Raw genomic sequence first — 27,758 nt, forward strand, 5'->3', positions numbered from 1 at the left:
CTAAAGATGTGGCCCACACAGCCTCAATGCTGGTGAGCCCTGCTGTTTGCAGCACCTCAACATCAGTGATGTAACCACTTCAACGAATGTTGAGGATGGAGCGGAGGCACTGCTGATGGAAATGTTCAAGTACAGGACCCACTACTCAGCACCTTACAGGAGGGTGGTCAGCACGATGGCATGGTACACGATGACTTTAGGTGGCTTGTCTGCTGTCCATCTCTTTGTCAATGTTGGTGTCAGAGGAGATGACATTGCCCAGGTAGCTGAATTCAACCCTAAAATCAAATATTATCTTAACTTAATGGAGCAGAATTCTCACAATGTGGGTGGATGTCTGGTTTGGATCCAAACAAAGTCATATAAACAGAGACACAGACACTCAACGACATTATGTTTCCACTCCTTCAACAAATAGTTTTATCGGTGTGGAGCAGCAGCTGTTCAGTCATTTATTAATCTTTGGGATATAAATATAGCTCAGACACATCAGAGTGTCTAGACTGACTGACATCAAGATTTTCATCACCTCCGCAGAACTCTGATGATGGAGGTGAGTTTGTGACTTTATACACCTGACTGAATTAATATTGATCAGTAGTTTCTGTCAGATTCTCTGAAATAGTCTGTGGTGACAAGAGTTTCTTACAATTAACTTTTCTTTATTTTCTCTGTATTTTGCACTTTTAAATCTTCACTCTGTGATTCTGTTTAAGAACCCACAAAATGCCAAAATACAGTCACTTGTTTTAACTAAATTGGAGAGTGAATCTTCCACTGAGTTTAGTTTTAGTTCATTTTGTGTCTGCTGCTGTGTTTCTGTTGCAGCTGGTTTCAGTGGTTCTCCTCCTGCTGGCTCCAGCGTTGACCTCCTGCTTACCTCTCGTCCTCCCGCTGGACTGCAGTGACATCTATAACCATGACAACACCCAACCCAGTGGAGTGTACACCATCTATCCCATCGGAGCCACATCTGCTGTCCAGGTACACTTCATCCTCTCTGGGACTCAGTTAGAAGATGTTGGTTCAAAGATGAGTCACCATGTGAAGACAGTTCAGGTTGATTCTACTAAACCAGCAGATATAAGTGGAGGTAGTTGTGTTACTGGTTGGATACACAGACTGTATATAAAGATGGATGTAGCAAGGTGTGACATCACCCATTAGTTTGCCTTGAAACCAGTTTGAAGCCCAGAGTTGCAGCTTGTGTACATATGGGCTAACGTTAGCTACTATAGCTAAATTGTGCTAAGGTTTCATAATAAAGTAACAGTATTTGTGGTCAACTGACTCACTCAACCTCTCTTTGACCTTATGAACCAACACATTTTTCATAAGACTTTCTTTTTGCTAATTATTGGGCAGCATTTTTGATATACACTCCAGATAGTACATATATTTTTCTTCCAAACCTAGGATAAGAAAGATCAGTGCTCCTCACCATGGGCGTCTGGTTATGTTTTAAAATGGAGGAGAAAACTTTGAAGGATACACAATTGAGAGGGGTCCCCCTACCCCTCCCCCCTATAAAGAAAAATTATTTGTAATTTAAAACCACCTAACCTCTTGAATGCATCACAAACAGTATGTATTGAGTGCATCAGGAAAGGAAATGATTGTTGGAATAATGTTTTTATCATTATTTTATCAATTTAAGATACTTCAACCTCAAGACGTGGCAGCTGCTGATTGATTGAATGTAGTTTTAAGTAAAGCATCATATTTACTAATGAGAGTGTTTGTGTGTAGGTGTACTGTGACATGGACTCAGACGGAGGACGTTGGATGGTGAGTGTTTGAACTGAAGTCATCAAGTCACAGCTGAGTGTTTTTCAGTATGAACACTTCCTGTTGGACCTTCACAATAAATCATGAGCTGTCAGAGATCCTGTGTTTATCGAGTTAACCCCCCCCCTCAGGTGTTCCAGAGGAGGATGGACGGCTCGGTGAACTTCTACAGGTCCTGGGATCAGTACAAGGAGGGCTTTGGTATCGCTGCTGGAGAGTACTGGCTCGGTGAGAAATGAAACCAAACTAACAGTCATGTGACTTCATGAAACTGTTCATAAAAACAAACATTAAACTCTGACGTGACTTCATGTTTGTGTGTTTTCAGGTCTTGAGAATCTCTTCCATCTGACTCTGAGGAAAAAATACGAGCTGCTGGTCGACATGGAGGACTTCAGTGGAAACAATGTGTCTGCTCGTTACTCCTCGTTCTCCATTGATCCAGAGTCCTATGAATACACACTGCATGTGTCTGGATTCACTAATGGAGGAGCAGGTCAGTTACTGTTAGCAGGTAGTAGTTTTGTTTTTATGATGTTTAGTTTCCACATGGAGACACTGAAGATTTCTGTCCTTATATTGGATTATTTGTGTGATTCCTTAAGCTAAAGACAGATTCACAAAGATTTTCAAGTCAGTAACAACAAATCTGTGGTCTGTTCATGTTTTATTAATTACATGGAAGCTTTGGTTTTTATAAACACATTTAAAGGGAAACAATGTAAATGAGGCCCATCAGATTCCAGGTGTTTATATCCCTTCAACCTTTTGCAGTTCTTGTCTACATGACATACTGTATGTTGTTATGTTACAGTAGCAGCAGCAGATGCAGTACTAGTAGTACTAGAAGTATTTGTACAAGTGGTAGCCATAGCAGTAGTACTGTATTAGTAGTGACAGTTGTAGTGTTAATAGTTATATAACATTATATAATATGGTGTCATTAGCAGTAGTGTTGTGATCATACACTTGTTGTTTTCTTGTGTTTCTGTAGGAGACTCCCTGAGTTATCACAACGGACATAAGTTCACCACCCTCGACAAAGACCAGGACTCCAGGACAGGAGGGAACTGTGCCAAACTTCGCCTGGGGGCATTCTGGTACAACGACTGTCACAAAGCAAACCCCAACGGGATTTATCGCTTGGGGGCTGATGACACTGTGACTTATGTAGGAGTGGAGTGGCAGTCTTGGAAGGGCTCTAACTACTCCCTGAAGACCATCAGCATGAAGATTCGTCCTGTGCAGTAATTCTCCAGAACAAAGAAACTAGTCTGTAACTTCACATATACTTCAAATAAATATTTCCAGCATCAATAAAAGTCAGGTGTAGAGTGTGTTTGTGAGCAGCTGCTGTCGTGTAAAGTCTTGTGTCAAACAGCTGCTGGTGTAGAGAAATGATTGGACAGGTGGGGAACTTAGTGGAGGATCCAGAGGAACAAATACAGAGCAGCTTCCATCAAGAACATCACATGACATCACTGAAGTGATGAAGAACCAAATGACAGATGGAGTTGACTTGTATTGGAGCTAAAAGCAGCTTGAACTCTGTTGAAATGAACACGTTCCACCACTAGATGTCTCTGTTGTCTGTATTAGTTCCATCTAGTTGTATCCACAGACTGACTGTATATCTGAGCTTTCAGCAGGACACAAACTACACATGAACCCACACACTGTCACACAGTGGTGGAAAGTAACTGACTACATTTACTCAAGTACTGTACTTAAGAACAATTTTTAACTACTTGTACTTTACTTGAGTATTTCATGTGATGCTACTTTCTACATTTCTACATTTCTCACATGCTTTCATTTCAATAAATGTTCAAATGATCCAATATTTCAGCAAAAATCAAAGATTAGAGAAAAAGTCCAAAAACTGAAAACAGATTTGTGTATCAGAACTTTGTTTTTTCTTCTTTCCTCTCCCATTAATCATCTCACCACCCCTCAGATTTATCTGCTGACCCTTTGGAGGGGCCCGACCCCTAAGTTGGGAACCACTGGACTAAACTAGCTAACTGTATATAAAGTAGTGTAAACTAGCTCCACCTCCAGCAGCTACAACAGTAACATGCTGCTCTAACACTGATGCTTCACTATTAATAATCTAATGATGTCATATATAATAATATATCAGTCAGAGGGACCAAACCACTACTTTTACTGCAATACTTTAACTACATCAAGCTCATAATACTTATGTACTTTTACTACAATACTTTAACTACATCAAGCTCATAATACTTATGTACTTTTACTGTAGGAGGATTTTTCATGCAGGACTTTTACTTGTAATGGAGTATTTTTACATTGTTTTTTTGGTAGTTTTACTGCAGTAAAGGATCTGAATACTTCTTCCACCATTATTAGCAAATACATATTCACAAATACAAAGAACACAAGTTCTTTATGTGTGCACACTTAATATCACTGGGTCAAAATTTACCCAGTTTGAGTCGAACTGAACTCGTTGTGTGGAACACAAAATTAATTAACACAAAATAAATTACAGGTCAAAATTACAGACTGGTACTTGACAAAGTTGACCTAATCTTGCATTGGTGCCATATTGACCCAGACCAGGTAAAATTCTCACCCAAAGGAATTTGTTTTGGGGAAACAAATTCCTTTGTCTTATTTTTTTACCATGAAATTAGAAACAATTGATTAAATATCTCAGCAGTAACAGACACAATGACACCAGTCGATTCAGCACTAAAGTCAAATAATGAATCTCTACTTCCTTCCTCTAACATGCAGTTATTCTATTACTGTAATTACTTTGTTTTTCTCCCTTTTTCTGTTGTGTCTTTAATATATGTTTCATGTCACTCTTTCAAATTAAAATGAAAGGAAATAATAGATCACAGCTTGTTACATAAACAAAAAAACAGTTTAACAGTTCAAGACCAGCTTTAATTTGTCATAATTTATTGATTTCTTTTCAGTTTAAAGAACAATTAATTATAACTGTTTATCAGAAGAAACAGTAGCTGTTAAATTATAAATGTTCTGATTTATATACATTCACTCACACACACACACACACACACACACACACACACACACACACACACACACACAGCGACAGTTTGAAACAGTTCGGTCTCTGAACTTTTGTCCATCGCAGCATCGACTCCTGAAGTTTTTCTGTTTCATCCTGAACAGTCGACTCGTCACTTCGACCACAAGCGACATGAAAAACAAACATCTGCAAGTGAAATGTAGAAAAATAATCCAGGTTCTCTTCTCTTAGAAATATTACACCTACAAAGAAATATTTTGTCTTTTATTAAAGTCTGAAAACCTTTTTAACTCGCAGTGAGATTAATTTTACAGATAGGTTTGATTAATTTCAAAAATTTTCTAGAATCAACACACAAACACATTTTGGTTTTGTATTTGGGGAATTTTCCATGAATTAATTTCTGGGATAAAATCTGTACAAAAGAGACGCTGCAGTTTGAAAAGACGCATTATGCTACAACTTTTTCTTGTTTTAAGCAAAATAAAAATGAAACAAATGTTTTTCAGCATAAACATCTGTTTTTAGTGGCTGATGTATTACAGACTATTCTAAATTAATTGTATTATTAACCCTGCAATATGCCACAACCTGGCTCCTAGGCCATGACAAATGTAGGAACAGACACAACGGATGGCAGTAAATTAAAGATGCTTATTATTATAAAGTAAACAACTGAAGAAATAATTGCAAAAGTGTGTCAGTCAGTAACATCAGTAATGTAGGTGTGAATGTGTGAACAATGAAGTGTAAGGTGTTGTGAAATAAAAACAAAACTAGAATCATGGTTGGAATGACTCAAGGTGAGAGAGAGAGCTCGAACAACGCTGGGAGTTGGCCTTTTATCCTCCGGCAGCATTAGGAACAGGTGCTCCAAATTTGGCTGGCTGCCACATCCACATTCTCCCAGATACCTTTATGGACACAAGAATATAACAATAACTCATTACCAGACCGGCATCAATACACTTAAGGTAGGTTAGGCAGGGACCGTCACAGAAGGCAAATGTAAACAGTATCTTAGAAATGGAAAGAATAAGCTATACAATCAGCTATCAAGAACAGGAACATTTGAAATTGTGGCATAAGTGGAATAAATATGTGGACAACAATTAAACAATATTGATGGATTCAGCCCTGAAGAGTTAGAGGAGTTAATCTCCTTCCTTTTTTTTCTTTGTATATGTATGTATTATTGAGTTATTTATTTTATTTCCCCCTTTTTTTCTTTATTATTAATATTTCACACTATAAAATATATAAACGTTGTAGGAATTATGTAGGTATGAACAATTTCATATGTATAACTCTTGCACTCCTGCATTAAACTGTAAAAAAAAGGAAACACTTTCTGTGAATGTCCTTTTTTAATGGACTCTGCTACTGAGACTTTTAACCATTTTAGTTTGTTTTTAGGCATTTTTAATTTATTGGTAATGTACTGTAGTTATTCGTGTTGTTTTAGTATTCCTAGTTTAAGTTTTATTCTATTTTGGGACATATTTTTAAGATTTTAACATCCTTTTAACAATTCTTGGGTTTTGGTGATCCTTTGGTACCACGTGCTGCTTTTTTAATGACAGAAACATTGTTCAGTGCAGACTAAATACTGAATCACCATCACTTGAGTTCCTGTAGGTTAAGTACCAGAGTAATATTAACATCTTCATTATTATCATTATGGATATTGAGATTTATAATCAACGTAGTGGGTGACGTACTGCGAGTTGGGCAGTGCTTGGTTTTTGCTTGCAAACAATCTCACTTTACAGCTAAACAGTTCACTAAAGTAAAGCTGCAAGCAGCGTTGAACGGGCCTTCGCGCCCTTGCGCACATTGTTTGGAGATGATCAGTGTGAGAGTCTTTTGACACACAATACTAACCACTTTCTCTCTGTGAGCCCACCCCTCTGTTTATCACAGACAATTATGAATTATGAAATCAAAATATTGTTAACCTTAATCAATAATTCGAGCACCAACTGTTGGATCTGTGAGGAACACAGTTGATTATTTGCAATAATTATCAATTATCAAAGATAATTAACTAATTACAACAATTAATAGAATTATTAATATGAACTAACAAATACGGAGCACCACCCGGAAACCGGGACCAATAACCAAACAAGGTAATCTCATAAATGGGAGTTCACCTAGAATGTTAATATCTGAGAGATATCAACATTCAAGGGTGAACAAAGAGAGTTGAATTCGTGCTCTGACTCCTTCAATCAGCCACTGTTCAAAATATCACACACTAATGACAGAAGAACTTCTCTTTAAAGATATAACTTCTCTTTAAACTTAGCAAAATTAACAAAGTTAACAAATGCTTCATTCAATAAACAGCTATTCTAAAATCTAATTCTACCAAACAAAACACAAACAGCTTTGCACTGGGTTGGACACATGCAGGGGAATGCATGTGTGTGTGTGTGTGTGTGTGTGTGTGTGTGTGCGTGCGCGTGAGACAAGATGGCGACTGGGCCTGACGTGATGACGTCGTCGGTCTGCGACGTGGACGTGACTGTGGGAGTAAGTCACGTCACACGAGACCGGAATGGCAGAAGTACGGCGGTGTCTTGGCTAGACAAAAACAAGATGGCGCCGCCTGGTGGTCGGTGTCTTGCTCTCACCCAATTCCGTGAAAAACACACATGTCTGATGGCGGATAAGGAAAGACAACACAAAGCTTTGTGCGACGTTATCTGACCATCAGATGTGCAAAAAGATGTCGGTGCGTGTATCTGTGCGCGCGTGTGAGTGTGTGTGTGTTAGTCGCAACAGAGGGAGAGAAGCGGTTCTTTTGTCCACAGAGGGCGCACGTACGGACGGCAGTCTATAACGCACGTTGTCTGGTTTCTGATCGACAAAGCAATTTACTTTCTCACTCACGGTGGCACAAACACAGCAGTAGTCCCGACCGGGACAAACACAAAACAGTCTAGCGTGGTGAACACGACTAATCAGGCAACAAACTTTAAATACTTCTAAGAGTAGAGCAGAGAAAATGGACTCGGTGGTCCGTCAATCCACACAACAAGAAACAATAGCAATAAAGCTAAAAAGCCTAATGCTAAAAAACAGCAACTGATGCTGAAAAGAACACACAACTAACACTGCCTATGCCCAGACTTATGCCTCTTACTTGGTCGCTTCAGAAAGCGAGCAGGGTGTGTGTGTAGTCCGTCTTAATGTCCAACTTTGTCCTTGGCTCAGGGGCAGACGGTGGCCGTTCTCACACGGTCGGCGAAAATCACGGCAGCTGGCTCTGAGTGGAGTGGCGGAGAGAACAGCAGAGTCGACTTGGCGAAGACGAGCAGGGCAGAGACGTTCCACGTTTTCCTGAAGTAACTTTATTTCTTCCTTCTCGAGGGAATTTGAGGACGCTGGTTGCAGCAGCGGTCTCTCTCGGATCCAGGAATGTGTTCGGGTGAACACGGGTGAAGTCTCGTCTCGTCTGACGAGGGGAGTCTTCGATGAGGGGAAAACATGTGCGTGGGGTACCCCCTTTAGTCAAGCTAACTCACTCAGGGGAACAGAAGTTACCCCTAGCTCAGTGACATGGGAGAGACGTGTATTTCAGGGCGTGCTCAGTTATAAAGGGGTGGTGATGTCATGGCTGCGTCATCAGGACGCTCCACTGTGCAGGAGCGTCTCCGCCAATGAGAGACTGTATGTTGACTGTTCCCTGCTGAGGTGTGAAAATCGCAAAGCATCCTTGGAAATGGAGTTTGCAATGGTCTCCCATTGTCTGTAAGCAGCATTTTGGCGCTATTCCTTTGTCTCTACACATTAATCCTTGTTTTTTTAATAAACTAAAAAAAAAAAACTGCTGCTCCACCCTCATGGCAGGTCCATTAAAGTTTTAATGCTGAGCTCCGGAACTCCAGTCTTCCTGAGTTCTTCCCTCATATAGGCTATAGTCTTTCTTGATCATTAGTACAATATATGATTACATGTGTAATAGTCTCCTTAGCCAAGAGGGAGAAAATATGTGCATATATCAACATCAGCAATTGGCAAAAATTACAGTCAAAAAGTGATCATGTTAAATAATCATGATCTCAATATTGAACAAAAATGATCGTGATTATGATTTTTGATCCCAGATGCCCCAGTTTGGCACAAAGTCCATGCCCAGAGATTGCCTCCCCATTGGTTACATTGTAAGGTGTGATGTCACACTCCAACTTTCAGGGCTTACAAGATCTAAACCGTTCAAGTTATTACAAAGTTTTTAATAATTTTTGTTCAGCACAGTGTGATAAGTCATGTATTAAAGTTTGAAGCCAATACCATTAACGCCCTAGGAGGAGATAGCGTTTATTCAAGGTCCAAAATTGGCACTTTGAAATTGACAAAAAACATACTCAAAAACTCACCAAATTTGGCAGGCACATCAGGTCTGGTGAAAAATTTGATAAAATGTAAAAATTAACCCCCGAAGTGCCAAAATGTGCTCGAGAGCGCCACCTATGTATCTAAAACAGCCGCCACGGCCCGTAGGAATGTCGTAGAGAGATCGAACCAAAACTCAATTATTCGTCTCATCAAGACCTACAAATCATACGCTGACACCCCTGACCTAAATCCAACAGGAAGTCTGCAATCAGCTTTTCAAAATAAGACTTTGCCCCAATTTTGGCCCCCGAACAAACGCTATCTCCTCCGAGGGCGTTAATGGTATCGGCCTCAAACTTTAATAGATGACTTATGACACTATGCTGAAAAAAAGTTGTTAAAAACTTTGTAATAACTCGAACGGTTTGGATTTAATAAGCCCTGAAAGTTGCAGTCCCACATCACCCTTACAATGTAAACCAATGGGGAGGTAATCTATGGGCATGAACTTTGTGTCAAACAGAGGCTTCTGACGTCTAAACTATAAGTCTGACCACTTTCAAACCTGTATCAATGGATTCGCAACGAAATTTCCTACTAAAATATGATTTTTAATGTTAGATTTGGCCAATCTCCCTCAGTGCTGTGAAACATTCCGCAATACACACTCATTATAAAATCACAGGAGGAGCAAGAAAAGACTTTAAAACTCACACTCTAATATCTCAAAAACAATAAAAGATAGAAAACACATGTAAATTCAAGATTTGTAGGTCAAAGTCTCGTGACTCATTTAAAGTTCAAATGAAGTTTGTATCTAAAATTATGTGGAAGCAGTAAATGTTCAAAAAGGTGTGGGTTCGCGCACACTCTCCATTCCAAATATATGAGTATTTTTCTGTGTCCAGCTGCAGTTACTTATTGTCTCTACACACCTGACAGTACAAATGTCAATCAAACTTTCAAAATAAAAGCACACCACACTTGTAAGAAATATCCCTCATTTTTAAAAAGCGTGATCTGATCCCGACGGGCCAGAGTGCGAGGTCCCGACCAACGCTGCTTGCAGCTTCAATTAGTTAATTATCTTTGATAATTGATAATTATTGCAAATAATCAACTGTGTTCCTCACAGATCCTATTGTTGGTGCCCGAATTATTGATTAAGGTTAACAATATTTTGATTTCATAATTCATAATTATCTGTGATAAACAGAGGGGTGGGCTCACAGAGAGAAAGTGGTTAGTATTGTGTGTCAAAAGACTCTCACACTGATCATCTCCAAACGTTTTCTTGGTTCCCAGAAATTTAGGTGACTGCACCGCGGCCCCATGTGCCCAAGGGCGCGAAGGCCCGTTCAGCGCTGCTTGCAGCTTTAATTAAAGTTGTAATCCTTCAAATTTCAGTCCGGGTTGATTTGGCAACACCTGTGGTTACCATGGTAACATCAGGTGTGTTTTAACAGGACGTCAAACACTGTTGGAGAAGCTGGTGTTTGTGTTTACAGATGTTTTAATGAAGAAGTTGGTTTTGTTGCTGAGGAGGTGGAGACGTATATCTAACAGCTCACTGTGGCTTCTTCTTCCATCAATATATTTACAGCTCATCCACTGACACAACATCAACTAAACGACACATTAATGCTTAATGAAGATTTAACATCTGTGACAAACACAATGTGCTTCTTGTTTTTAATGTGAAGCAGCAGGAGGAAATGTTAGCATTAGCAGGAAGCTAATCCAGCTGTGATGCAGCTGTAGGAGAGTGAACAATAACCAATGAGGCTGATATCGATCCATATTTGGACAAGTGGGTGGAGATGTCCATCGCTCTAGCTGCTAGCTTGGTTAGCATGTTGCATTTACAATCTATTGTTAACAGTGACAATGCTAATACTAATGCTATTTCTTCTAGCGCAAAACAGTCCGAAAACCATTTTAACAAAATGTACTCACTGAAAAAACTGAACATCCAACTCCTTAGAGGATTTCTTATCACAACCGAATGCTGGATGAGACTTTTTTAGGTGACCAAAACGTAACAATTAACTTTCATGAACTGAAAACACATTGTGAAACAGCAGCAGCTACGCCTATACTCTGTGAATCTGTGTTACGCCATGGTTACGTTACATAATCAACGTTGCTGCCGTGGTACCGACTTGTGAATCACAACGTAGCCATGCCCTAAAGCATACACTGATTTATTGTCTATTTCACTCTAAATGGGGCCAAAATGAACATCATGATGCATTGAAGAAGACTTGATACTAGTGATTGAAACCATAAACTCATTAGGAAATAGTTTACTGAGGTAATAAATCAAGTGAGAAGGGCAAGGGGCAAGGGTTAGGGCAAGAGACACAGAGAAGCAAAATATCAACAATAATAACAATAACAATAATAGTAATGGAGATGTGACCAGCAACAACAAACAGCAGCAATGGCCGGAGAAGGACATCAACAGGACCGTGAAGGCTCAGCCTGGGTCCCGGGGTTTCCTGCAAGGTGAGAAAGCACAAAAAACCATTAATGGTAGATGAATGCATATAGATGGACGGGAGAAGGAGGAGAGAGGAGCTCAGTGCATCATGGGAAGTCCCCCGGCAGTCTAGACCTATAGCAGCATAACTAGGGGCCAAGCCTGGGTGGCCCTAACTATAAGCTTTATCAAAAAAGGAAAGTTTTAAGCCCACTCTTGAATGTAGAGAGGGTGTCTGCCCTCAGGACCAAATCTGGAAGACGGTTCCACAGGAGAGGAGCCTGATAGCTGAAGGCTCTGCCTCCCATTCTACTTTTGGAGACTGTAAGAACCACAAGTAAGCCTGCATTCTGGGAGTGCAGTGTTCTAGTGGGATAATAAAGTACTATGAGCTCTTTAAGATATGATGGCGCTTGACCAATAAGCCAGCAGCTACCACACAAGTCTGCTGGCAGGTTTAACAAGTACAGGAGCCACGAAACAGAGTTAGCTTGCCGCTAACTCTACACAAAGGAGTGACCTGGGCCCTCTGACCTGCACGGCTGGAGTACCGTCTACCCTGCATCTTTCAGCTTTGGAGCCAAACCCTTCTCAGCCTGTCTCTTCCACGGATTCACCAGCTAAGAAGCAGAACACCACAAAGCATCTCTTTCTTCATGGACTGGGCATAGCCTTGCAACATAGTGAAGCATAGCACGGCAAAGCAAGAATGTTTAACTTAATCAATGTACTGTACATGTATTGATTTGGCTAAGGTTATTCATTGAACTATTGTTGTGATGTCTTTGTTGTTCACAATCAGGTTACTGCATAGCCACACCGCTAGGTTAATGTTAGCATGCTTAGCACATATTACACCCAGTAACTAGGCCTTGCATGCAACTAACCTCTCCCTAACCTGGTACCTTGATCCTACATCAATTGGTCTTGAATAGAGAACCACACAGTTAAGAGGTTCAAAACCTAGTTTTGCAAACTTTGGTTCAAGCAGCACATGTGGTTCAAGACACCATCTTGCCATTGTCTTTCCCACACACACTCACACACACATACACACTCACACACATACACTTGTATGTAGGTACACTTAGCCAGATTAATATTGTGTGTTTTGCTATTTTACCTTTTGTTAAATAAATGCTTTTGGATATACCTGTTGTCTGTTTTAATGTTGCACAAGAATGAGTTTTGCCAACCTCTGCTGTGTAAAGAACTTCAAACTCCTTCAACCTTAACTAGCTATTGATATGGTAATTTTGTTTATAGTTATTAAGTTAATTGTTAATCAAAGTTCCAAATTGATAGATTAGTACACTTTGAGACTGAATTGGCTATCTTTTTCCCTGAGTCCAGGGTGGTGCCCCGTTATTATTAATTCTTATTGATAATTTTATTGATTTTAATGATTAATAATTATCTTGATAATCATGAATTATTACTGATAGCCAAACTTGTAGCCAAGGCCCAACATAGGTGAGGAGAATGATTATAAATTCAATTCTGGATTTTACGGGAAGCCAATGCAGCGAGGCTAAAATGGGAGAAATATGGTCTCTTTTTCTAGTTTTTGTCAGTACATGTGCAGCTGCATTCTGGACCAGCTGGAGAGACTTGTTAGGGCAGCCTGATAATAAGGAACTAAAATAATCCAGCCAACAAGTAACAAATGACTACCTAAGTGAAAAAAGGCAGTCCTTGAGATTTGTTTTATGTGGGAGTTAAGGGACATATCCTGATCAAAGATAACACCCAGATTCCTTACAGTGGTGCTGGAGGCCAGGGTAATGCCATCCAGAGTAGCTTTATCATTATATAAAGAGTTTCTAAGGTGTTTAGGGCCAATCACAATAGGTTTTGTCTGAGTTTAATAGTAGAAAATTGCAGGTCATCCATTGTCATCTGTCTTCATTGATAAATATTATTGCATGTCATCTACATAGCAGTGAAAATGAGTGTTACCTAATAATATTACGTAAAGGAAGCATATATAAGGTGAATAGTATTGGTCCAAGCACAGAACCTTGTGGAACTCTGTGTCTAACTTTTGCGTGCATGGAGGATTCATCATAAACATGTACAAACTAAAATCAATCTAATAAGTAGAATTTAAACCAGCTTAATGCAGTTCCTCTAATACCAGTTAAATGTTCCAGTCTCTGTAATAGGATGTGATGGTCAATGGTGTCAAATGCAGCACTAAGATCTAAGACAAGTACAGAGAGAAATCCTTTCCTTCATCCGATGCATTTAGGAGATCATTGTGACTTTCACCAGTGCTGTCTCTGTGCTATGATGCGCTCTAAATCCTGACTGAAAATCCCCAAATAAACTATTGTTATGTAGAAAGTCAGATAACTGATTGGCAACAGCTTTCTCAAGGATCTTAGAGAGAAAGGGAAGGTCAGATATAGGTCTATAGTTGGCTAAAATGCCTGAATCAAGAGTAGGCTTTTTAAGAAGAGGTTTAATTACAGCTACTTTAAAGGACTGTGCTACATAGCCTGTTACTAAAGGCAGATTGATCATATCGAGTGAAGAAGTGCTAACTAAGGGTAAGACTTCCTTAAGCAGCCTAGTTGAGATGGAGTCTAAGAGACAGGTTGATGGTTTAGATGAGGAAATTGTTGAAGTTAGTTCAGGAAGGTCAACTGGAGAAAAACAGTCTAAATACATGTCAGGTTTACATGGTTAGGTTACTGTGTTTGTGGATAAATCGGTGCCTGTTGAGGGCAAGAGGTGATGAATTTTATCATTAAAGAAGCTCACGAAGTCATTACTACTGAGAGCTATTGGAATACATGGATCAATAGAGTTACAACTCTTTGTCAGCCAAAGTGCTGAAAAGGAGCTTAGGGCTGTTTTTATACTCCTCTATTAACAAGCATAGAAAGCAGAAGGATATGAATCCATAGCTGAGGTATTAGATTGAATACTGGCAGCATTTGTTCTTGGTCTGTGCCATTTTGCTGATATGATATGAATGCTGTTATTTTATGATGCTATCCAGTTGAAAAAAACACTGTGTGCCATAAAAATAATTATCAGAAAACATTTGTAAAACAGGCTCATGGTGAATGGATTTGAACTGTGATTTTCTCATCCTCCCATAGTCAGGCTGGATCCAGCAGCCAGCTGTAGGGACGACTATGGTTCAAATTTTATCGTTACCTTATCCACAAACAATTTATTTGTCTCGTTTTGCACATATCACAGATATTCAACAGACTGCATTAATGCCATCTCAGCACTTTTTATTTCCTTGTTGGAATAAAAGGAACACATCAGACTTCATGATCCAACTGATAAAGCTTTATACTGTCTGTCAATATTTGACTTTTGTTCCAGGTTTTTTATTCCAGAGTTCAGAGCTGCTGTTCTGTGATCATATTTCCGTAAAGAACACTTCAGGTTAAAGATGAATACAGAGAGTTGAGACTGTTTGTGAATCCTTAGACCTTAAAAACTTCCTGCTGTCAGTTACATGTTTGTCTTTCTTCTGGTTGGTTTCCTGGTTGAAGCTGCTGATTAATTTCACCTTCGCTCATCAGCTTGATTCAGATTACTTTCAGCATAAAAAGGTAACGTAACCAACAGTTTTCATCATGTTTGTGTCTGCAGGTGTTAAAATGATCTGATAACAGCAGAGACGGTCGTTATAGGGATGTGTTATGTTGCTTTGTTGACTGCATTCATGGAATGAATTTAACTCCAGAAGAAAGAAATAAGAATATTTATCAATACTCTTATTGGTTCTTTTTCATTATGTTTTTGAATTATTACTTGAAAAATAATAATAAATTCAGAACACGATTAGAATAGCTTTATATTTTAATATGACAAAATATAATTACTTACAGCAGCAACATTCATGTTTCCATCAGCAAAGTCACCATATAATTCAATAATATCTCACTTGAAAAAAAAAAAATGTCAGTAAAATAAATAACATTCCTGACATTAAAATACTGAATGAAGATTAGAAAGAATGAAGAACATGGACATCAGTCAGTATCTTCATCCTGTCCTCCTCCTCCTCCCTCTGCTGCTGGTTGAGAGGAGGCGCTGTTTCAGCCAGTAGCTATAAGTTTACAAGAATTTGCCAAATTTTAAAAGATGTTACATCTTAACATCATAACCTAACATCTAGCTCCAAAGCTGATAGAGGCTTGGAGGGTTTACTGACGCCACTTAGACTGATCTGTAGCAATGGACCAATATTGCAATTGGCGAAGGACCTTTTGAGAGTATCTTTATAGCATTTGTGTGGATCCTTTCTGTCACTGTGGCCACTAGACAGTTCACTGTACAGGACGAGGACCTTTAGGAGGTGGTTACCATCCATGCTAAAGATGTGGCCCACACAGCCTCAATGCTGGTGAGCCCTGCTGTTTGCAGCACCTCTACATCAGTGATGTAACCACTTCAACGAATGTTGAGGATGGAGCGGAGGCACTGCTGATGGAAATGTTCAAGTACAGGACCCACTACTCAGCACCTTACAGGAGGGTGGTCAGCACGATGGCATGGTACACGATGACTTTAGGTGGCTTGTCTGCTGTCCATCTCTTTGTCAATGTTGGTGTCAGAGGAGATGACATTGCCCAGGTAGCTGAATTCAACCCTAAAATCAAATATTATCTTAACTTAATGGAGCAGAATTCTCACAATGTGGGTGGATGTCCGGTTCGGATCCAAACAAAGTCATATAAACAGAGACACAGACACTCACAGACATTATGTTTCCACTCCTTCAGCAAATAGTTTTATCGGTGTGGAGCAGCAGCTGTTCAGTCATTTATTAATCTTTGGGATATAAATATAGCTCAGACACATCAGAATGTCCAGACTGACTGACATCAAGATTTTCATCATATCACCTCCGCAGAACTCTGATGATGAAGGTAAGTTTGTGACTTTATACACCTGACTGAATTAATATTGATCAGTAGTTTCTGTCAGATTCTCTGAAATAGTCTGTGGTGACAAGAGTTTCTTACAATTAACTTTTCTTTATTTTCTCTGTATTTTGCACTTTTAAATCTTCACTCTGTGATTCTGTTTAAGAACCCACAAAATGCCAAAATACAGTCACTTGTTTTAACTAAATTGGAGAGTGAATCTTCCACTGAGTTTAGTTTTAGTTCATTTTGTGTCTGCTGCTGTGTTTCTGTTGCAGCTGGTTTCAGTGGTTCTCCTCCTGCTGGCTCCAGCGTTGACCTCCTGCTTACCTCTCGTCCTCCCGCTGGACTGCAGTGACATCTATAACCATGACAACACCCGACCCAGTGGAGTTTACACCATCTATCCCATCGGAGCCACGTCTGCTGTCCAGGTACACTTCATCCTCTCTGGGACTCAGTTAGAAGATGTTGGTTCATAGATGAGTCACCATGTGAAGACAGTTCAGGTTGATTCTACTAAACCAGCAGATATAAGTGGAGGTAGTCGTGTTACTGGTTGGATACACAGACTGTATATAAAGATGGATGTAGCAAGGTGTGACGTCACCCATTAGTTTGCCTTGAAACCAGTTTGAAGCCCAGAGTTGCAGCTTGTGTACATATGGGCTAACGTTAGCTACTTTAGCTAAATTGTGCTAAGGTTTCATAATAAAGTAACAGTATTTGTGGTCAACTGACTCACTCAACCTCTCTTTGACCTTATGAACCAACACATTTTTCATAAGACTTTCTTTTTGCTAATGGGTGTTTATTGGGCAGCATTTTTGATATACACTCCAGATAGTACATATATTTTTCTTCCAAACCTAGGATAAGAAAGATCAGTGCTCCTCACCATGGGCGTCTGGTTATGTTTTAAAATGGAGGAGAAAACTTTGAAGGATACACAATTGAGAGGGGTCCCCCTACCCCTCCCCCCTATAAAGAAAAGTTATTTGTAATTTAAAACCACCTAACCTCTTGAATGCATCACAAACAGTATGTATTGAGTGCATCAGGAAAGGAAATGATTGTTGGAATAACGTTTTTATCATTATTTTATCAATTTAAGATACTTCAGTCTCAAGACGTGGCAGCTGCTGATTGATTGAATGTAGTTTTAAGTAAAGGATCATATTTACTAATGAGAGTGTTTGTGTGTAGGTGTACTGTGACATGGACTCAGACGGAGGACGTTGGATGGTGAGTGTTTGAACTGAAGTCATCAAGTCACAGCTGAGTGTTTTTCAGTATGAACACTTCCTGTTGGACCTTCACAATAAATCATGAGCTGTCAGAGATTCTGTGTTTATCGAGTTAACCCCCCCCTCAGGTGTTCCAGAGGAGGATGGACGGCTCGGTGAACTTCTACAGGCCCTGGGATCAGTACAAGAAGGGCTTTGGTAGCGCTGCTGGAGAGTACTGGCTCGGTGAGAAATGAAACCAAACTAACAGTCATGTGACTTCATGAAACTGTTCATAAAAACAAACATTAAACTCTGACGTGACTTCATGTTTGTGTGTTTTCAGGTCTTGAGAGTCTCTTCCATCTGACTCTGAGGAAAAAATACGAGCTGCTGGTCGACATGGAGGACTTCAGTGGAAACAATGCGTCTGCTCGTTACTCCTCGTTCTCCATTGAATCAGAGTCCGACGGATACAAACTGCATGTGTCTGGATTCACTGATGGAGGAGCAGGTCAGTTACTGTTAGCAGGTAGTAGTTTTGTTTTTATGATGTTTAGTTTCCACATGGAGACACTGAAGATTTCTGTCCTTATATTGGATTATTTGTGTGATTCCTTCAGCTAAAGACAGATTCACAAAGATTTTCAAGTCAGTAACAACAAATCTGTGGTCTGCTCATGTTTTATTAATTACATGGAAGCTTTGGTTTTTATAAACACATTTAAAGGGAAACAATGTAAATGAGGCCCATCAGGTTTCAGGTGTTTATATCCCTTCAACCTTTTGCAGTTCTTGTCTACATGACATACTGTATATTGTTATGTTACAGTAGCAGCAGCAGATGCAGTACTAGTAGTACTAGAAGTATTTGTACAAGTGGTAGCCATAGCAGTAGTACTGTATTAGTAGTGGCAGTTGTAGTGTTAATAGTTATATAACATTATATAATATGGTGTCATTACCAGTAGTGTTGTGATCAGACACTTGTTGTTTTCTTGTGTTTCTGTAGGAGACTCCCTGAGTTATCACAACGGACAGAAGTTCACCACCTTCGACAAAGACCAGGACTCCAGCAGCAAGAACTGTGCCAGAGACCGCCTTGGGGCGTTCTGGTACAACGGCTGTCACAATGCAAACCCCAACGGGGTTTATCGCTTGGGGGCTGATGACACTATCTCTGCTGTAGGAGTGGAGTGGTACCAGTGGAAGGGTCGTGACTACTCCCTGAAGACCATCAGCATGAAGATTCGTCCTGTGCAGTAATTCTCCAGAACGAACAAACAGCAGAATATCTGTTGATCTCTTTCTTTCTTTCTCTCTGATCTAGTCTGTAACTTCACAGATATTTCAAATAAATATTTCCAGCATCAATTAAAGTCAGGTGTAGAGTGTGTTTGTGAGCAGCTGCTGGGTGTAAAGTCTTGTGTCAAACAGCTGTTGGTGTAGAGAAATGATTGGACAGGTGGGGAACTTAGTGGAGGATCCAGAGGAACAAATACAGAGCAGCTTCCATCAGAAACATCACATGACATCACTGAAGTGATGAAGAACCAAATGACAGACGGAGTTGACTTGTATTGGAGCTAAAAGCAGCTTGAACTCTGCTGAAATGAACACGTTCCACCACTAGATGTCTCTGTTGTCTGTATTAGTTCCATCTAGTTGTATCCACAGACTGACTGTATATCTGAGCTTTCAGTCTCCAGCAGCTACAACAGTAACATGCTGCTCTAACACTGATGCTTCACTATTAATAATCTAATGATGTCATATATAATAATATATCAGTCAGAGGGACCAAACCACTACTTTTACTGCAATACTTTAACTACATCAAGCTCATAATACTTATGTACTTTTACTGCAATACTTTTACTACATCAAGCTCATAATACTTATGTACTTTTACTGTAGGAGGATTTTTCATGCAGGACTTTTACTTGTAATGGAGTATTTTTACATTGTTGTTTTGGTAGTTTTACTGCAGTAAAGGATCTGAATACTTCTTCCACCATTATTAGCAAATACATATTCAATAAAGTTTTCAAGTTCTTTACGTGTGCACTCTTAATATCACTGGGTCAAAATTTACCCAGTTTGAGTCGAACTGAACTCGTTGTGTGGAACACAAAATTAATTAACACAAAATAAATTAGAGGTCAAAATTACAGACTGGTACTTGACAAAGTTGACCTAATCTTGCATTGGTGCCATATTGACCCAGATCAGGTAAAATTCTCACCCAAAGGAATTTGTTTTGGGGAAACAAATTCCTTTGTCTTATTTTTTTTTACCATGAAATTAGAAACAATTGATTAAATATCTCAGCAGTAACAGACACAATGACACCAGTCGATTCAGCACTAAAGTCAAATAATGAATCTCTACTTCCTTCCTCTAACATGCAGTTATTCTATTACTGTAATTACTTTGTTTTTCTCCCTTTTTCTGTTGTGTCTTTAATATATGTTTCATGTCACTCTTTCAAGTTAAAATTAAAGGAAATAATAGATCACAGCTTGTTACATAAACAAAAAAAAACATTTTAACAGTTCAAGACCAGCTTTAATTTGTCATAATTTATTGATTTCTTTTCAGTTTAAAGAACAATTAATTATAACTGTTTATCAGAAGAAACAGTAGCTGTTAAATTATAAATGTTCTGATTTATGTACATTCACTCACACACACACACACACACACTCACACTCACACTCACACTCACACTCACACACTCTCACACACTCTCTCACACACACACACACACACACACACACACACACACACACAGCGACAGTTTGAAACAGTTCGGTCTCTGAACTTTTGTCCATCGCAGCATCGACTCCTGAAGTTTTTCTGTTTCATCCTGAACAGTCGACTCGTCACTTCGACCACAAGCGACGTGAAAAACAAACATCTGCAAGTGAAATGTAGAAAAATAATCCAGGTTCTCTTTTCTTAGAAATATTACACCTACAAAGAAATATTTTGTCTTTTATTAAAGTCTGAAAACCTTTTTAACTCGTAAAATAAAAGTGAGATTAATTTATCTGTTTCTAATTCTTTTAAGTTCTTTCAAGAGTTTTCTAGAATCGACACACAAACACATGTTTGTTTGGTTTTTAGGGAATTTTCCATGAATTAATTTCTGGGATAAAATCTGTACAAAAGAGACGCTGCACTTTGAAAAGACGCATTATGGTGCAACTTTTTCTTGTTTTAAGCAAAATAAGAAACCTAATGAAAACAAATGTTTTTCAGCGTAAACGTCTTTTTTTAGTAGCTGATGTATTAAAGATTATATTCATTTCAAAGAAAGAAAAGTTTTGTTTTTACATTTGGCGTTTGCTCGGCATGTATTAGAATCCAAAAACAGGTTTAGTTTTTGTCAGATCTCACAAAAGAATCATTTTGTCTTTTATTAAGGCCTAAAAACATTGTGAACTCGTGTAAAATAAGAGCGAGTTTAATTTATCTGTATATGAATCACAGATCACTTTTTTCCAGGATTTTCCAGAAATTTTTAAATTTCTGTAAACAAAAGAGACAATTTGTCTTTTTCTTCTTCTACACAAAATAAGTCTCAGAGGCTGAAAACAAATGTTTTATCAATTAATCAATTAGTTGTTTGTCTATAAAATGCAGGACTACCAGACTATTTAATATGCCAGAAAACGATGCCAAAAACACCAGAATGTCCTGCTGCATCCGGTCGTATTTTGCAGATTAATTTACTAGTTGGCAACTAATCTATGAATTGACTAATTGTTACTGAAAATATTTCCATTTCAAAGAAAGAAAAGAGTCTTGGATCATTTTTCTCTGCTTTCCTGTTGCTCGGACTCTAATAATAACCCCACAAACAGGTCCGGGTTGAGTTTTTCGGCGTCCTCTCTGTCAGTTGTAGCTGTATCCCGGCAGAGGGAGCTTCTGACCCTCCTTGGCCTCGAAGAAGGTGTAGGACAGAGTGATGGTGTCCACTCGGGCCATCCTCGGGTCCTCGTCGAACTCCGGGTCGATGTAGAAGAAGACGGGCATGTCGATCTCCTCGTGAGGGTTCAGACGCTGCTCCTCGAAGCAGAAACACTGCAGAGATAAATATTATCTTGTCATTTGTTGGGAGACACTGATGCAGAACAGCTGAGAGACGTTAGAAGAGACCATCGATTTGATTTTAGAGATTTATAAACGTCAAAACCAGACAACAAGTTTCCTAACAGAACATTTTAAGTCCTTTTAGCACATAATTCTGTCTGTTTGTTAGGAAAGGTGAGTGTAGGTGAACGTATGTAGAACCCTAACCTTCACAATAAATCATGAGCTATGAGAGATTTTGTGTGTTTATCAAGTTTACATCCCTGTGAACCACCTGAAAAACAAAAACAACGTGTATCATAGACTGTAGTAGTATAAATAGCACACTTCAGTGTTGCATCTGTCCAGGAATGCAACACTGAAGGACTGGGATATTACTGCAGATTGCTGATGTGTTTCATATAGGCCACTAGAGTAATAAATCTACAAGTACACAACACTACACAGACAGTGATGGGATATTATCAACATAGAATTAAGTTATTTGGGCATGTTGTCATATAAAACAAAGTAAAAATGAAACTCACTGTGTAGTTTGGAGCATCAGAATCACAAGTCCAGCTCCGCTCCCAGAAATGTTGACTTGCTGCTGAAACAAGACATTATTTTAGCAACAGTACAGATGTAGTAGTTAGCAAAACTGATTTCAAAACTTAACTCCTGCATCTTCAGTCCTATGCCTTTTACATTTCAACAGAATTAAATTCACTTCAGGAAAACAATTTGAGTAAAAAATATATACACAAAATAGCTTTTTGTTTGATGTTGTGATTGGATGACACGGTACCAAATACCAAAAGCAAGGGCATATAGCACAATTCAAACTGATTGGAAACGTAATGTATTTTGACAATGCTACCAAGCCAAACAAAAAGGAACTCATCTGGTGATTTGCTGGATGAAGATGGGTGAGAAAAAAAAACAAAGTCATACACCGCTGTCCAGGTGCACATGTGCCAACTCTACTGTTGCGAGCTGCTACAATAGTGTGATCGCTTGCAGTAATCACACTAATTATCAGCCTTGACTTACAGTATTACATACACACATGCTGACAGTCACACAGTTTGGACGTGGGGATGAAAGGACTGTAGTTAAGAGATATTACAGCACCGTAATGTAAAGCTGCCTGTTCCCTTTTACTCAGCATCTACTGATCACTGTCTGTCTCTCACCCCTCCTCTCCCTTTCCCTCCCTCATTTTTTGACCCACTAGTGTTCTGTTTGTTGTCTTATATGAATAGATAATGGGCAAAAAGCAAATCTCTTCATTTACATGCAATACAATTTAAACGTTAAATTAAATCCTAAAGGATTTTGGATCAAAAAGACAATCGACAAGATAGGAAACAAGAAAAACGAAACATTTCTGCAACCTTTTCTGGCTTTGTACAATTATTTGCTGTTTTACTGTGAAATAAAGTTTTACCTGTGAGGAAGCTTTGTCAGAGTATCAAGGAAGGTGATAAGGGACAGACTCAGAGGCTACCAAATGAAAACAAGCAAAATCAAACTCACCTTCACACAGCTACGCTGACATCCTCTTTGGTTTCTGCGCTCTCAGACTATACAATATATATCTAAAAAACACAGCAGTAGAGTGGACAAAAGAGTCATTAAGTTTCATTCAGCGTATTCTGCTCATTCGTCATTCACCACAGTTGGATCACTCATTCAGTATACAGCAGGTTTAAATGTTTAGTGTGTTCATAATGGAGAAGGGACAAAATTGACTTTTGATTTATTTTTGTGTGTGCTATTGATGGATAATATTCTCCCACAATGCAATGCATAAAACAAATTGAGGGAGCTACAAAAAATATCCCTCTGAAGAAGAGTGTCAGATGGATATATTGGATAGTTGCTTGTAATTACTGTCAAATACTATTTATATACAGTAAATCTCATACATTAATTGGAGAAGTCTGTAGATCTATTGGATAGTTGCTTTTAATTACTTTCAGATAATGTTTATATAAGGTAATGATTATTAAAATTATGTTTTTGTAAGCCATTTTCGCATGTTCCTATTTTTTTGTACAGTATCAAACCAATATTTTTACCAGGAATTTACTGTAAATAGATGAGATAATCACATATAATTAAAGCCTAAAGCTCTCAAGATAGTATTAATGGGTGTTAATGGGTGTTACAGTTTATGTTTTACATCCAGAAATTTGTGCTTTGATGGGGCAGTCTTAAGGATAAATTGGGTAATTCTATGCATTTACAAAAGAATACTATATAAAACAAGCCATTATTTAAATTAGGTACTTTTAAAGTACTTCTGCAATGTTTTTCATTTTTTTGTGCACATGTATACATGTTTTTATTTTACAACAGTTGGACTGTAAAAATGCAGATAATGTCTACAGTAAATATCTGTATTTAAAAAAAATTCTTTGTAGAATAACTAAAGGTTTTTTTTACCGTTATTTGATGGTAAACTTTACTTTAACTTTTTTTTTACATTAAATTTAAAGTAAAAAAACAGAAAGTTGCCTTAATTTTACATTCAGTAATAGGATGTGTATTATTTGTATTTTTACAGAGAATTCAATTCAATTCAACGTAACATTCAAGACCATTAAGTAATTGAAAAACCCTGTTAAAAAACTATAATATTCCCTTATATTAATTTACAGATTACAGCCTTTATGGTGAATATTTTTAATAAAAATAATTTACTGTGTTTTTATGGCTTTTACACTTAATGTAGAAAAAAAAACAACTGTAAAATAGTGCAGTAAATTTCTGTGAAATAACTTCTTTTTTTTTACAGTGTACTTCTCACATGATTTTTTTTTACCTCAGTAAACTGTTTCCTAATGAGTTTATGGTTTCAATTGCTAGTATCAAGTCTTCTTCAATGCATCATGATGTTAATTTTGTAAATTATGGCTTCATTTAGAGTGAAACAGAGGATAAATCAACGTATGCTTTAGGGTGTGCCTACGTTGTAATTCACAAGTTGGTACCACAGCGACAACATTGATTACATAACATAACCATGGCATAACCCCAGCTTCACAGAGTATAAGCGTAGTTGCTGCTGTTTCACAGTTTGTTTTTCAATTCATGAAAGTTAATTGAGAACGGCCTCTTTGGTCGTGTAAACAGAGACACAGACACTCAACGACATTATGTTTCCACTCCTTCAGTAAATAGTTTTATCGGTGTGAAGCAGCAACTGTTCAGTTATTTATTCATCTTTGGGGTATAAATACAGCTCAGACACATCAGAGCGTCCAGACTGACTGACATCAAGATTTTCATCATATCACCTCCGCAGAACTCTGATGATGAAGGTGAGTTTGTGTCTTTATACACCTGACTGAATTAATATTGATCAGTAGTTTCTGTCAGATTCTCTGAAATAGTCTGTGGTGATAGAAACAATTTACTTTGCTCTGTTTTCTCTGTATTTTGCACTTTTAAAGCTTCACTCTGGGTTTCTGTTTAAGAACCCACAAAATGCCAAAATACAGTCAGTTGTTTTAACTAAATTGGAGAGTGAATCTTCCCACTGAGTTTAGTTTTAGTTCATTTTGTGTCTGCTGCTGTGTTTCTGTTCCAGCTGGTTTCAGTGGTTCTCCTCCTGCTGGCTCCAGCGTTGACCTCCTGCTTACGTCTCGTCCTCCCGCTGGACTGCAGTGACATCTATAACCATGACAACACCCGACCCAGCGGAGTGTACACCATCTATCCCATCGGAGCCACGTCTGCTGTCCAGGTACACTTCATCCTCTCTGGGACACAGTTAGAAGATGTTGGTTCAAAGATGAGTCACCATGTGAAGACAGTTCAGGTTGATTCTACTAAACCAGCAGATATAACTGGTGGAAGTCATATGACTGGTTGGATACACAGACTGTATATAAAGATGGACGTAGCAAGGTGTGATGTCACCCATTAGTTTGCAAAAAAAACTGTTTGAAGCCCAGAGTTGCAGCTTGTGTACATATGTGCTAACGTTAGCTACTTTAGCTAAATTGTGCTAACAGGGCAGGTTTCAAAATCAAGTAACATTAAACTTAGTGAAATAATCTTACAAACTGGTCCTTTAATGGAACAGTAATATCCAAAATGACCACCTGCACACTTATTAGAGGGACTGAATATAGAGACTGAGACTGAAATGACTTGAAAACAATGATTGACTCACTATTTCTAGAGAGAAGTTGAGGCTTTTTGAATGGGAGTCAGTTGGAGCAGCTAGCAGCCGTTGGGGGCACTTTAAGATACTTCAGATTCAAGACGTGGCAGCTGCTGATTGATTGAATGTAGTTTTAACTAAAGCAGCATATTTATTAATGAGAGTGTTTGTGTGTAGGTGTACTGTGACATGGACTCAGACGGAGGACGGTGGACGGTGAGTTTTGGAACTGAAGTCATCAAGTCACAGCTGAGTGTTTTTCAATATGAACACTTCCTGTTGGACCTTCACAATAAATCATGAGCTGTCAGAGATCTTGTGTGTTTATTCCCCCCCCCCAGGTGTTCCAGAGGAGGATGGACGGCTCGCTGAATTTCTACAGGTTCTACAGGAAGCTTTGGTTTTTATAAACACATTTAAAGGGAAACAATGTAAATGAGGCCCAGCAGATTTCAGGTGTTTATATCCCTTCAACCTTTTGCAGTTCTTGTCTACATGACATACTGTATGTTGTAATGTTACAGTAGCAGCAGCAGATGCAGTACTAGTAGTACTAGAAGTATTTGTGCAAATGGTAGTCATAGCAGTAGTACTGTATTAGTAGTGACAGTTGTAGTGTTAATAGTTATATAACATTATGTAATATGGTGTCATTAGCAGTAGTGTTGTGATCAGACACTTGTTGTTTTCTTGTGTTTCTGTAGGAGACGGCCTGGAAACTCACAACGGACAGAAGTTCTCCACCTTCGACAAAAACCAGGACTCCGACAACGCTAACTGTGCCAGACAATTCCTGGGGGCGTTCTGGTACAACGTCTGTAGACAAGCAAACTCCAATGGGATTTATCGCTGGGTGGCTGATGACACTATCTTTACTGTAGGAGTGGAGTGGGGCCCATGGAAGGGCTCTAACTACTCCCTGAAGACCATCAGCATGAAGATTCGTCCTGTGCAGTAATTCTCCAGAACGAACAAACAGCAGAATATCTGTTGATCTCTTTCTTTCTTTCTCTCTGATCTAGTCTGTAACCTCACATATACTTCAAATAAATATTTCCAGCATCAATAAAAGTCAGATGTAGAGTCGGGGTCACATTTCACATGTCTATGAGTTGTTAACAGCTCCACCAAATAGTGATTTTTCCCTCTAAACTTCTCACATGCTTTCATTTCAATAAATGTTCAAATGATCCAATATTTCAGCAAAAATCAAAGATTAAACAGTAAACAGGCCACACTGTCATTACAGTACACACACACATTAAACAGTCTGTTTCCAGACATCTTAGTGATGACGAGATAAAACGCTTAAATATTTAAATTTGAAAATGAGACATTAGACTGACAGGTTCTCTTTCAGACTCGCTCGATTCCTGGCAGCAGTAATATGTGTTCAGGGTGGGAAGACAGTGAGGGATCACAGCCAGCAGTGAACCTTCCAGATGTTCCTCCTCCAGGTGAAGCTGACAGGCAAACAAATCTTCATCTGAAAAGTAACTAAAGCTGTCAAATAAATGTAGTGGAGTAGAAAGTACAATATTTCCCTCTGAAATGTAGTGGAGTGGAATTACACAGTAGCATCACATGGAAATACTCAAATGAAATATAAGTACCTCAGTTGTACTTAAGTACAGTACTTGAGTAAATGTATACAGAGTGCAGCTACTGATTGTGTCAACACAACAACATACAGCTGATTTACAGCATTTATCTAAAGATCAAAGTTAAGCTT

General features: G+C 38.7%; 1 protein-coding gene across 1 annotated transcript; it reads left to right on the top strand.

Annotated features, from left to right (window-relative positions):
• The first annotated feature begins 539 nt into the window (after positions 1–539).
• Positions 540–27,097, top strand: LOC137172073 (microfibril-associated glycoprotein 4-like). Its single transcript, XM_067576332.1, has 6 exons — positions 540–553; positions 829–984; positions 1,750–1,788; positions 1,920–2,016; positions 18,119–18,286; positions 26,731–27,097. Exons 1-6 carry the CDS (start codon positions 545–547, stop codon positions 26,982–26,984), a joined length of 723 nt encoding a protein of 240 aa, XP_067432433.1. The 5' UTR covers positions 540–544; the 3' UTR covers positions 26,985–27,097.
• Positions 27,098–27,758: the final 661 nt, after the last annotated feature.

Source organism: Thunnus thynnus, chromosome 20 (genome assembly GCF_963924715.1).
Source record: "Thunnus thynnus chromosome 20, fThuThy2.1, whole genome shotgun sequence".
NCBI lineage: Eukaryota > Metazoa > Chordata > Actinopteri > Scombriformes > Scombridae > Thunnus > Thunnus thynnus.